Raw genomic sequence first — 11728 nt, 5'->3', positions numbered from 1 at the left:
GCAGAAGGAGGACAGGTTCAGTGAGGCTCTTGCCCATCAGTATCTTTAATCAAGGCCACCCCCTATTTCTAGGTGGGAATAATGGGGTGCATTGAGAAGAGCAGAGGAATGAGGGTCAGCAGACCTGGTTTCTAGTCTGGGTTCTGTCACTTACATGCTGTGTAACTTTGAGCAAGTTCCATTTGCCATCTAAGCCTCAGTTTCCTTTTTTCTGTTAAATGATTCTGTTTTCCTAGTTTGTTAGTTCCAGATGGTTCTAATTCAAATAGTCTGTATTAGAGGTATAGAGATATAACTCTCTTAGAGGGCTAGATGAGCCCTTAGCCAGCAGGTGGTAAGTCTGCAAGAACCTCCTCTCCTGACCTGGGAACAGGACACAGGCCAGCAGATAAAAAATAACTTTTATTTCAAACCTGAACACACACATGCCTAGATATTCCACAAACCATTTCTCAGAACACACACACACACACATACACACACATGTACACACACACACACACCAATAGATTTAATTCTTAGAGTTCTGCATTGTCTCTGACCAGTGAGGACTGGTGTAGTTAGGACTCTCTGCGAGTTGGGCCAGAGCCTTGAGACCCTCAGAGGAGGAGATTCAGGCTACCCCCCAGCCCAAGCACTAACATCCCCACCCAGTCTCTTAGCCTGAACAGGTGGTGTAGCTCTGGGACACTTAGTCTCCTCTGGGTCTGGCCAGCACAGGCCAGTGAGGCCCCTTTCCTCCCTGCCCTGTCCTTCGACCCTCTCTCCAGGATTCGGGGACCACCATGTGGAGCAAACACTTCAGGTGGGGACTCCGGGATCATCTCCTTGGCACCCGAAGTGGGGCTGCCCCTCTCGCCTTCAGACAGCTGCCTCCAAAGTCTCGTCGACTGCCCTGTGACGGAACAACATGGGTAAGGGGATAAGAAGAAGAAAGGAAGCCTTAGATGATTATAAACTGCCTTGAAACCCCACCCCAGGGCCATTAGGGTCCACAACTTTCTCTGTCTCAAGGTAACCAATGGATTTGACCCAAATAAAGTCATTGTGGAGTAGTGGACAGAACACTGGATTTATTTTCAGACCTGAGTTCAAGTTGAAGCTCTCTTCCTGACTTACTATATGACTTTGGGAAAGTCATTTCTTCTCCCTCTCTCTGGGCCTTAGTTTTATCATCTATGAAATGAAGGGGGTTGGACTAGGGATTCAGAGTTGTACAATGGAAAGAATACCCAATTGGGAGTTAGAGGAAGTGGTTGAGATCCTGCCTCTGATGTTTACTACCTGTGAGACCTTGGGTTGTCACTTGATCCTTTAAGCCTGAAGCTCCTTCCAGCTTTATTTCTCTATGATCCCTTTAAATTGTTTATCATATATAGTCAGAGTGCAAGGATCTGTGTCCCACCAGAGCTGGAATGCCCAGGACAGGTCTCTGCACCCTTGACCTTTGGCATCCAAGCACTGAGTCAGAAAACCTGTGTTTGAATCTTGCCTTTGGTCTTCAGTACTTGTATAGCCTTAGATAATCATTTTTTCTCCTCTGTAAAAACCTGACTCTTGTGAGCCCTGTAAACCAAGCTTAAATTCTCAATGGATCTAGAGGCTGCCGTTACTAGCCTCCCCTTAATAACAATGATACCAATAGGGGGAATTTAGGACTGGCATTACCTCCATTTTACAGATGAGGAAACTGAGGTCTAGAGAAATTAAATGACTTGTCCAAGGACAAACAAAATTAAAAAGAGAATTAGTCCAAGCTCCAAGTTCTCCCATTCTTTTACTATGCCACAATGCCCTCGGCTAGTTCATCTTCCTTGACAGTATTTCTTCATGCAAAAGCCACAGATATAGAATGTCAGAGTTGAAAAACAGCTTAGAGATCATTAAGGGCAGGAATTCTTAACTTGGGATCCATTAACTTGTTTAAAAATTTTTTGATAGTTGTATTTCACTATAATGATAAATTATAAATATATAATGTATCTAATATGCCACATAGAAATATATAGTTATAAATTCACTATATTTATTTTATACATTTACAAAAATTTTTTGAGAGTCTATACATTTTTCCAGACTGTCAAAGAGGTCCATGATCAGAAAAAAAAAAAAAAGGTTAAGAAGCTCTGATCTAGGATAATGCCCTCATTTTCCAGATAAGGGAACAGACTCAGATAAGGGCAATAAAGTGACTTGCCCACAGATACACAGTGGCTGAAATCCAGGTCTCTAGATTCCTAGGCTCTGTGGTTCCTTGAGCTGGGTTGGTAGGAAGATAAAGTAAGGAATCTGGAAAGGATCTTCAATTGCCCTTATTTAACAGAAGAAACTGGGGCCCAAAAGAGGTGGGTTTGGAACCAGGCCCTTTGACTCTATAGGAAATGGTCCCACTGTACCACATTGCTTCTTCCCCATCAGTCCCAGGGCAAGGCAAGGACACTCGGAGTAGGCTGGGACTTTCTGGGGCCTCTTCATGGCTTTGGAACAACATGTCTCTTCACAGGCAAGTCTATTTTGGGGGCAGAGGCAGCAGCCTGTCCTAGATGTGAGCTTTGGAGCTTTCCAAACAGACCCTGTAGGGGGAGGGGGATGTAAGAAGGAGGAAAGACAAGACAGAGGGCCTCACAGGTGGGCTGTGGGAGCAAGACTTCAGGGATGACCCAAAACAGGGCAGCCCAGGACAATCTCACCGCCCATCCTTCCTTTGAGGCCTTCATTCTCCCAAGGTCCCTCATCCCCACTGGACAGGTATTGGTTGACGTTTTGTGGTTAGGATCCGAGCTGCCTAGCAAGAGCAGAGTTGGCATGGATGCATGCTTAGAAATGAATGGCCAGAACAATGGCCTGTGTTCTCCCTTTCCTTTGAAGCTCAGTTCAAAATTCAAGACCTACAAGAAGTCTTCCTAGATTCCAAATAATGAATCTACCCTTTTCTCTACTCTTATTGGCTCTGTACTTTCTGATTTTGAGGACAGCACAGGGAGTGTGGTCTCTGTGCACACTGGATTCAGAGGCTTAAATTCTCTGCCATTTACTACATGTGTGAAATGAAGATGCCTCAGGAGGGTCTGTAAGGGACTAGAGATACAATGTATGTAAAAAGAAATTTTGTAAACTATCCAGTGCTACATAAATGCCATATGTATATACACTCTTTGTGTGTTTTGTGCGTGTCTATGTACGTATACACATACTTTATTTGTCTTAGTCTATGTGTGTAGCATACCCTTAAGTAGGGAGACTTTATGGGGGGGGGAGGGGAAATGGCCTGAGACATAAAATTTGTGTTCCAGCCCTAACTTTGATATTTACTACCTGTGAGGCCTTGGGCAAATCATTTTCTTTTTTTTTTAGAGCCTGGGTTTCCTCCCTCTTGAAATAGGAATAATCCTAAAGTGCTATAGAAATGGAAACTGGCTATTTGGTGTCTCTCTGGCAGCACTTGGGTTTAAGCACACAATGGGTTCTTAGTCAGGGTTGCTCCTTCGTTCTCTACCATAACCTCTGGGTGAAGCTTGGTCCTGGCTCCCTCAGGCCCTTCCTCCAAATGATACTGATCTGGACACCTAGTAGAGGGACTTGAGAAAAGGGCTGCTGTACCCTCCTGCTCCCAGATCCCCTGGACCATGCTGTTTCCTCCCATCTGAGTCTCAGAGTCACAACACAGCAGAATCCCTCCACCCCCTTCCCCAGCTACTCCCGGAGGAATCAGCAGGGATGGGAAAGTGGCTTCTAAAGCCAAATTTGGATGGGCTTCTGCTCTTAAGATGCTCTGGTCTTTCAGACAAATCCCAAGGAATATGGGGAGGGGGGGCAAGTTTCTGCAGCTGAAGGTCTGAGTCAAAGAGTCATCCTGGTTCTGCTGTTTCTCATAGGGACAATTCCAACAGGTATCCAGGGCTTTCTCTCCCTTAAAATTAATCTTGACACTGATGATCTGGAATGGGAGTATAAGCTCTATGAGGGCAGGGACTATGGCTTAGTTCAAGTTTGCATCTCCTCTTCCAGTGACTAGTAGGGTAACCAGCTCATTGAATAAATAAATAATGTCTTAATTTACCTATTCGACTGAGCTGGAATTATGTCTTATTCAAACCTATTTCCCTGGTGCCAGGCCCAGGCTTCTGCTGAATAATATTTGTTGTATGTTGAGGTGGGCAGCAAAGTTAATTGAAATTCAGCTACAGACTAGGACAGTTTTAGAGTTCTAAAGAACAGTTCTAGAGAACAGTTCTGGAGCACTCAGCAGGATTCTCCTGTGGGTTTCTTCCATGTTCCAGGACCATTGGTAGCCATGGCAGTTTTAGGACTAGAGGGTAGCATGAGCCAGTGCTACATAGGTTCATATTTTGGCTCTGATACATACTATCTGTGTGCATGGGCAAGTCATTTATTCTCTCTGAGCCTTGGTTTCTTCATGTGTAAACTGACTAAAAGGACAAAATGGTCTGTGAGATCCTTTCTGGCTTTCGATCTATGATCCTAAGACTGTAGCAATGAACTTGGAGTCAGAAGAAAGCAGGGTTTGAATCCTGGCTCTGAAACCCAATGAACAATGTTTGTTCAGTCATTTTTTCAGTCATATCTAATTCTTTTTTTTTTTTTTGCTTTTTGGAGGGCAATTGGGGTTAAGTGACTTGTCCAAAGTCACACGGCTAGTAAGTGTGTCAAGTATCTGAGGCCGGATTTGAATTCAGGTTCTCCTGACTCCAGGGCCGGTGCTCTATTCACTGGCCACCTAACTGCCCCTGTATCTGACTCTTCTTGACCCCATTTGGGGTTTTCTTGGCAAAGACACTGGAGAAATTTGCCATTTCCTTCTCCAGCTCATTGACAGATGAAGAAGCTGAGGCAAATAGGGTTAAGTGACTTGCCCAGGGTCACATAGTCAGTAAGTGTCAGAGGCCAGATTTGAATCCAGGAAGATGAGTCCTTCTGACTCAAGGGCTGGCTCTCTATCCCCTGCGACACTTAGCTGCCCAATGTTTGTATGACCTTGAGCAAATCTTTTCATTTCTGAGCCTCAGTTTCCTCATCTGTAAAATGGAGATAAATCTTTGTACCACAGGATTATTGTGAGGAAAGCACTTTTAAAACATTAATAGTTCACATTTTATTAGCATGTAATCTTTTCCATACTTGACTTTCTATACAATTCCAACTCTGCTTAGGCCTCAATGTATTACCTCAATCAAGTCACTTCTCTCCTTTCCCCCCAGGCCTTGCTCTCTTCTTTGTAGAATGAAAGAGGTTGGAGGAGCTGATCTTTTGTATCTTTTTCAGTTCTAAGTCAAGTTATTAAAATTATCTGACTATCCCTTCATGGCTTTGTACAAGAAGGAACATTATGTTGCTGGCAGAACCAGGCCTACTACTGGGGGAGAAGTAAACAAAGTAGTTCCTACTTATTTAAGTAAAATTCCCCCTTCTTTCTCTTCCAGGAAAAGGAGTGAATTACCCATCCATGACCAGTGCTACTTCATGGAGAGGGCTTAGGGTAGCTGTATAAATCACTGAGCAACCAGCTAGAAGAATAAAGGTACCATTGACCTGGGTTGTCTCTTCCTTACTTCTGACTTCAATTGGCCCCTCTTAAAGAGTGGTTGAAGAGGGTCCAAGGGGAGTATATTTGCTCGAAAAGCAAGCAGAAGAATTGAAAAAAAAAAAAACCCAGTGTCCTCAAATGCACTTTATGTGACTTGAGAGTTAGAAGGAACTTATAATTTAACCCCTTACCCATCCCACTGCATTTTATAAATAAAGAAACTAAAGCTCAGAACATAACTTTACCAAATGCAACTTCAGGAAATGGCTTTTCCAAAGTCACTCAGGAAAAGAGCAGAGCTAAGATTTGAACTCCAATTCTCTGACTCCAAATCTTTTCCATTATATTGAATTACTTACTACCTATTAGGACTCCTTTCAGAACAAAGTGATAAACCTCATCTTGACAAGTCAGAATAGTAGAACCATTGTCTAGAGAAACAACCATGGTGACCAAACCCTTCTCCCAGACCCTAGAACCTTACTGTGTGTGTGTGTGTGTGTGTGTGTGTGTGTGTGTGATGTTCAGGGGGACCAAAGAATACATCTGGATGAGAGGGGAAGCAGTAGGGCACTAGAGAGTGCTTGTCCTCTCTTCTTACTTTAGTAAGAAAACTGAAGGAGAGAGAACAGAAATTAGGTAGAGGAGGTAGAAAGCCTAGCAGGTATTATTAGAGGATCCCACAGATGGTGGAGCTGAAGAGTCTAACCATTACTGCAGAGCAGACAGACTCTTAAACTTAGAATCAGAAGACCCAGGTTCAAACATGAGCTGTACAATTTACTAATCTTATGGCCATGGAAAAGTCATTTTACTTGCCTCTCTGAACTTCCATTTCTTTTTCTATAAAATAGGGACAAAAAACTCAAACTTCCTACTTAGAAGAACTTTTTTTTAAGGAAACTGACTTAGAAAATTTAAAGTGCCATAGAGAGTGGAGTTGTAATTGTTTTTAGCCTCAAAGTAAGGGAAGGAGGGGAAGAACCTCCGAGTCTAGACTTCTGCACACATACATAGTTCAATACACTAAGTCCTAAACTATCTAGTACTCTCATGTTTCCTAAAGAAGAAAATTAGCCCTGCCTACTTAAGCTTCCTGCTTTGCCACTAACTAGCTATTTGATGAAGAAATCACTTTTCCTCTCCTGGGCTTGAGACCTTTCTTACATTCTAAAAAAGTTATGGTTACTGAAATTTTTCTCAGAGCAAGTTTTTTGTACTTTGTTTTTTAAAGCCTGAGAACTGGAGGTGGATTTTGTAGGCTGATCTTTTTATATATCCTAATCATGCCTTGATAACTCACCCAGGCCCTACTGGGTGAGGAGGAAAGAACCCTAGCAACCAGAAAATGCAAGCTCTACTCCTCCCCACTCACCTCAGTGTCTCCATATGTAAAATGGGTGAATATGTGACATTCAAGTTTCTTCTCAGCTCTTAACAGTAGGATTCCTGTGTTTACTGATTTAGCTATGTCTCACAGCCATCTACTGCACTTCCCCCCACGCCCCTCCAATTCTCCACTTAGAACAGGTGAAGTGGAAAGCCTCATGCCTAGTTAATATTTTGGCTCATTACGGCCAGACTGTTCTCTTTGTGGGGGCTTAGAGCTCACAAATTGGGGAGAGGTGAAGATACAGAAGGATTTCTTGGTCCCATCTCTCTACTCTTCCACTGCTCTGCCACTGGCTTCATGTTCTATCTTTTACAAGAGGCAAGCAAGAGTAGCATGTTGAGGAAGGTCATGGCTGGGTCCAGCTGCCCTTCCGGTCAACTTCACAGCATAAAGATAGGATCCAACCCTCTGAAACTCCCTTTAATAACTCCTTGGGGATATGTCATCCAGGAATTTAGCAATGGAATCTGTTTGTATTTCCCGCCTGTGCCACTTCTCAGGGGACTAAATTCCACATTTGCCACCAGCTTCCTCGAATTAGAAGTGGAAGACAGCATGGCAGTTTTTTTTTTTAAAGCAAAAGCAAAAAAAAAAAAAAATATTGGACTGGGAGTCAAAAGACCTACGTTCTAATTTCAGCTCTGAGACTGAGACCTTGGACAAGTCACTTCTCTTTAGAGAAAGACTGAGTGGGTTAGACAAAATGATCTCTCAGGTCCCTTCCAACTCTGACATCCTATAGTTCCAACCCCTGGCTGTAGGTGGAGATCGGCAGAATTTCTGCCTTTTAGAACGGTGGGGAGGGAGACTTGCCCTCAACATCAGGCAGTGGGTAAAGCCCCCTGAGCCTGAGAAATCTGAACAAACTCAGTCCCCTTCCTATTTGCCGGCTCACTGGCCTCCAGGACTCACCGCCTTGCGCTGATTGCTGAGGCAGAAGGTACAGATAGTGCGGGGTTGCTGCCTAGCGTCTCCACCACCGCTCCCAGATGCACTGCGCTCGCCCTTGGGTCCGCAGACGGCGCGGAAACACGGCTGCCCGTCGTCGCAGCCCTCGCCCAGCAGCAACACGTTGGCCAGGTGGGAGATATAGCTGGAAGCCAGGCGCAGGGTTTCGATCTTGGACAGCTTGCGATCCACGGGCTCGGTGGGGATAAGCGTGCGCAGCGCCGTGAAGGCCGTGTTGACACTCTGGGTCCGGTCCCGTTCCCTCGCGTTAGCTGCTTGTCTCTGCTTCACTACCACCACTGGTCCCCCGCCACCTCCAACGCCGCCCCCGGCCCCGGCTCGGCGGCCGCTACCACCCCCAGCCCCGCTCCCGGCCCGCCGCCGAGCCGGCTCCAATCCTTCGTAGCCGCCGTACGACTGGTCCGAGGCATCGCTCTCGCTCCGGTTCTCCTCGTCCTCACTCAGTAGGCTGAGGTCGGGGTACAGCACGTGGGCGGCCACTGGGCGCAGCATGGCGAATGCCATGGGGACGGGGCAGTCTGGTCCCGTTTCGGACCCTACAGTCTTAGTGCCCTGCCGTCCCGGCTACTGGGTGCGGGGCCCCGGGAGGGAGGGGCCTCGACACGGGAAAGGGGAGCTCAGCAGTACCGCACCTAGAAGGGCTGCGGCGCGGGGCCGCCAGCTCACACCCTCAAACTTTGAACTGCGTGTAAGGATTTGTGAACTGCGCAGCGTGCGCTCTAAGGGAAAGAGCCACCGGCACAAGTATTTAAGGCCTGGGAGCTGCCAAACTTTGAGGGCGACTCCCCTAATAACCAATGAGGCTATGAAGTGCTCCGCTGATGGCCCAATCGGAAGACTCGGGTTTCCTCTACCCCCCGCCCCTAACGGAGATAGCGGTTCTCGGGAGCCAGAGACAGGACGCCTCGTTGAGTCCTGAGGCAGGCGACCCAGGGTCCGTGACTCCCACAGACTTCTCACAGCTGCCACTATCTCAGATCACACTCCTGACTAGCTGCTGTATCCGTGGGCCGACGGTCTGTAAAGGGAGCTGGCGTGCACCTCCTATCTTGCCAACACTGATTTACTTTATTAGTCTGTGTATCTTGGAGGTGGATCTGGGTCCTACGAAAATTCAAATATGTTCCTTAGGGAGCATCGGTGACCCATTAACCTTTCTTGTTAGGTCATGTCATCTTACGTCACGTTATGTCATGTCAGAACTGAAAGCAACGCTGGAGTCTGTCTCATGGCTTCTCCCTAGCTTCCTACAAGATTCAGCTCAAATTCTACTTTCTGCAAAAGGTGGTGCCCCCACTGCTAAATTTCCTTCCCTCAGAAATTCCATGCTAATTGTACAATCTGTATCTTGTGTGTGTATAGTTATTTGCATGTTGTCTCTTCCCATTAGAATGCGAACTCTTTGAGGCGGGGGCTGTGTTTTTGCCTTTCTTTGTACCGCTCCAGCGTAGCACAGTGCCTGGCCCAGGTAAGCCCTCAATAAATTCTTGTTGGTGATGATGATGATGAAACCCAGAGAGGGGAAATAACAAGCCTAAATTTTCTGGGACGAGAACTTAGGCTTCCTGATTCCCAGTCCGGTGCTTTCTTCATCATAACATATTACCCTGTACCTTTTGGAGAAATGGAGACTTTTCAACCTTAGGTCTCAGATATGTATTCCCTCCCCCATTGAAGGTGACAACCCTTCCTTCTACACTTAATTCTTTTTCATGTCTTTTTGTAACATATTCACCAGTGAGGGCCTGCCCCATATGCTAGAGATTTACCCCTAAGCTTTTTAAAAAAATATTTTATGTATACCAGGATAAACTCGGGCTGTCTCTCTGTTGTCCCTCTCTCTCTCACCTGCCTACCTCCTTTTTTCTGTCACACATGTCATGGATAAGGTCTTTTATGCAACTTCTATGAGGCAGATCATATTTGGTAACATGCTGCCATCTCTGTACGCCCCACATTTCTATGCTCCTCGTTTCCATCTCCTTTGTTCTTTGATTCATCTGCAATTTTGCTTACTGGAAAAACACACCGTCCCATGAATTGTAGCCATATAGTACCCAGGGTACTATAAAAAAGATGGGCTTTGGGAATTGCATGGGGCTGCTGAAGATGCTGGGCAGTTTTCAAAATATAACCCAAATTGCTCTCCTATTCAGTTCTAGGCCCAGCTAATTTGTCCATCTGCAATGCCTATCCTGTGTGTGTATACTTGTATATGAGCACAAATATATGCATAACATTATGTGTATACACATATATAGTATATCTGGACATATGTAGGGATATATATATATATATATACATAGGTATGTAAATATATGTATTTGAGTAGAAACCATTGAATTGCATATCAAAATTTAGGGCAAATTATTTTTTCTCCAGCTGCTTGTTTTTTTTTTAATGTGGATGGATTTTTTTTTTTAGGTTATACATGTGCAATTATGTAAAATATTTCCATGTTTGTAGAAGAAGACTTGAATAAAAGAAAAATGAAAGAAAGTGAAAAATAGCATGCCTCAGTCTGTATTCACATAATATCAGTTTTTTCTCTGGAGGCGAATAGCATGCTTCATTAGTCCTTTGGGATTGTCTTGGATCATCGTATGGCGGAGAATAGCTGTCATTCACGATTCTTCATCAAACGATATTGCTGTTACTGTGTACAACATCCTCTTAGTTCTGTTCACTTCACTATGCATCAGTTCATGTAAGTCCAAGTTTTTCTAAAATCATCCTGCTTGCCATTTCTTGCAGCACAATAATATTCTATCACATTCATATATCACAATTTGTTCAGCCACTCCCCAATCGATGATAATCCCTTCAATTTTCAATTCTTGGCCACCACAAAAAGAGCTCCTGTAAATATTTTTGTACAAATAGGTCTTTTTCCTTTTTTTTTTTTTAATGTCTTAGGATATAGACCTAGCAGTGGATCAAAAGGTATGCATAGATTTATAGGCCTTTGGGCACAGACTAGATCTTTTAAAGAAAATTTAATCTTTGTAGGAAAAAAAAAATACCCAAACATGTAGGGACACCCTGGGTAACCGACTAGGCAGGCCCTTCACGCTGGAATGAATCATAGCTTTAGAACTGGAAAGGAAAGGCAGTCTATTCCAATCCTCTCATTTCTCAGATCAGGAAACGAAGACCCAAAAAGATTAAGAGACTTGTCCAAACTCACACAGGTAATAAACAACATAACTGGAATTGGAGCCTGTTTCCTTCGATTTACAATCCAGGGGCCTCTCCTCTATGCCATCCTTTCTCAAGAATTCATGTATCCAGGGAGGCTAGGCGATGCAGAGAATAGAGCACAGGCCCTGGAGTCAGGAGGCCCCCGGTTGGGATCTGGCCTCAGACACTTAACACAAAAAAATAGCCGTGTGACCTTGGGCAAGTCACTTAACCCCAATTGCCCTCCCAAAAGCAAAAACCAAACAAACAATAAGAATTCATGTATCCTACCTGCCACTTGTTTCCACTAAATTGGCCCCAGCAGATTCTTGACTCAGATTCTCAGTCTGACAAGCCAAGCTGGTGTTCAAATCATAAGGGAGATGCCCTTTGGGATCCTTCTACTCTGACTCCTCTCCTTCACACTCTTTCTCTCAGTAATAGGAGCCCATGCCAGACCTCTGGCTGCCCAGGGATTCGAAGTGGGCCCTCACTTCCCTGTCCTTCTCCTCATCTCCACCTGACTAATCTCCAAACCAATTCAGCCTGAGAGCTGATAGGTTCATGGGAGCAACGTAGAAAAACAAAACATTTGCATTTTAATGAGGTTTTAAATACAAACATTTATTAAGCCTTCTGGT

At 44.7% G+C, this 11728-nt stretch overlaps 1 protein-coding gene across 1 annotated transcript; it reads right to left on the bottom strand.

The window, feature by feature from the left end:
* Positions 1-385: 385 nt before the first annotated feature.
* On the bottom strand, positions 386-8622 carry TCF15 (transcription factor 15). Its single transcript, XM_069073978.1, has 2 exons — positions 7851-8622; positions 386-895 (listed from the first exon to the last, which is right to left on the bottom strand). The coding sequence occupies exons 1-2, from the start codon at positions 8409-8411 to the stop codon at positions 821-823; spliced, it is 636 nt and encodes a 211-aa protein (XP_068930079.1). The 5' UTR covers positions 8412-8622; the 3' UTR covers positions 386-820.
* Positions 8623-11728: the final 3106 nt, after the last annotated feature.

Source organism: Petaurus breviceps, unplaced genomic scaffold (assembly GCF_028583685.1).
Source record: "Petaurus breviceps papuanus isolate PSGF00001 unplaced genomic scaffold, PetGlider_PUasm1.0 90879, whole genome shotgun sequence".
Lineage (NCBI taxonomy): Eukaryota > Metazoa > Chordata > Mammalia > Diprotodontia > Petauridae > Petaurus > Petaurus breviceps.
Note: the sequence above shows the minus strand (reverse complement) of the source record. Positions and strands in the feature narration are given on the sequence as shown.

Coding starts and splice junctions, on each gene's coding strand:
- TCF15 (XM_069073978.1), bottom strand. CDS start 8,411: ATGGCATTCGCCATGCTGCGCCCAGTGGCCGCCCACGTGCTGTACCCC. Junction 896..7,850: donor TCAGCAATCAGCGCAAGGCG/GTGAGTCCTGGA, acceptor GTTCCGTCACAG/GGCAGTCGACGAGACTTTGG.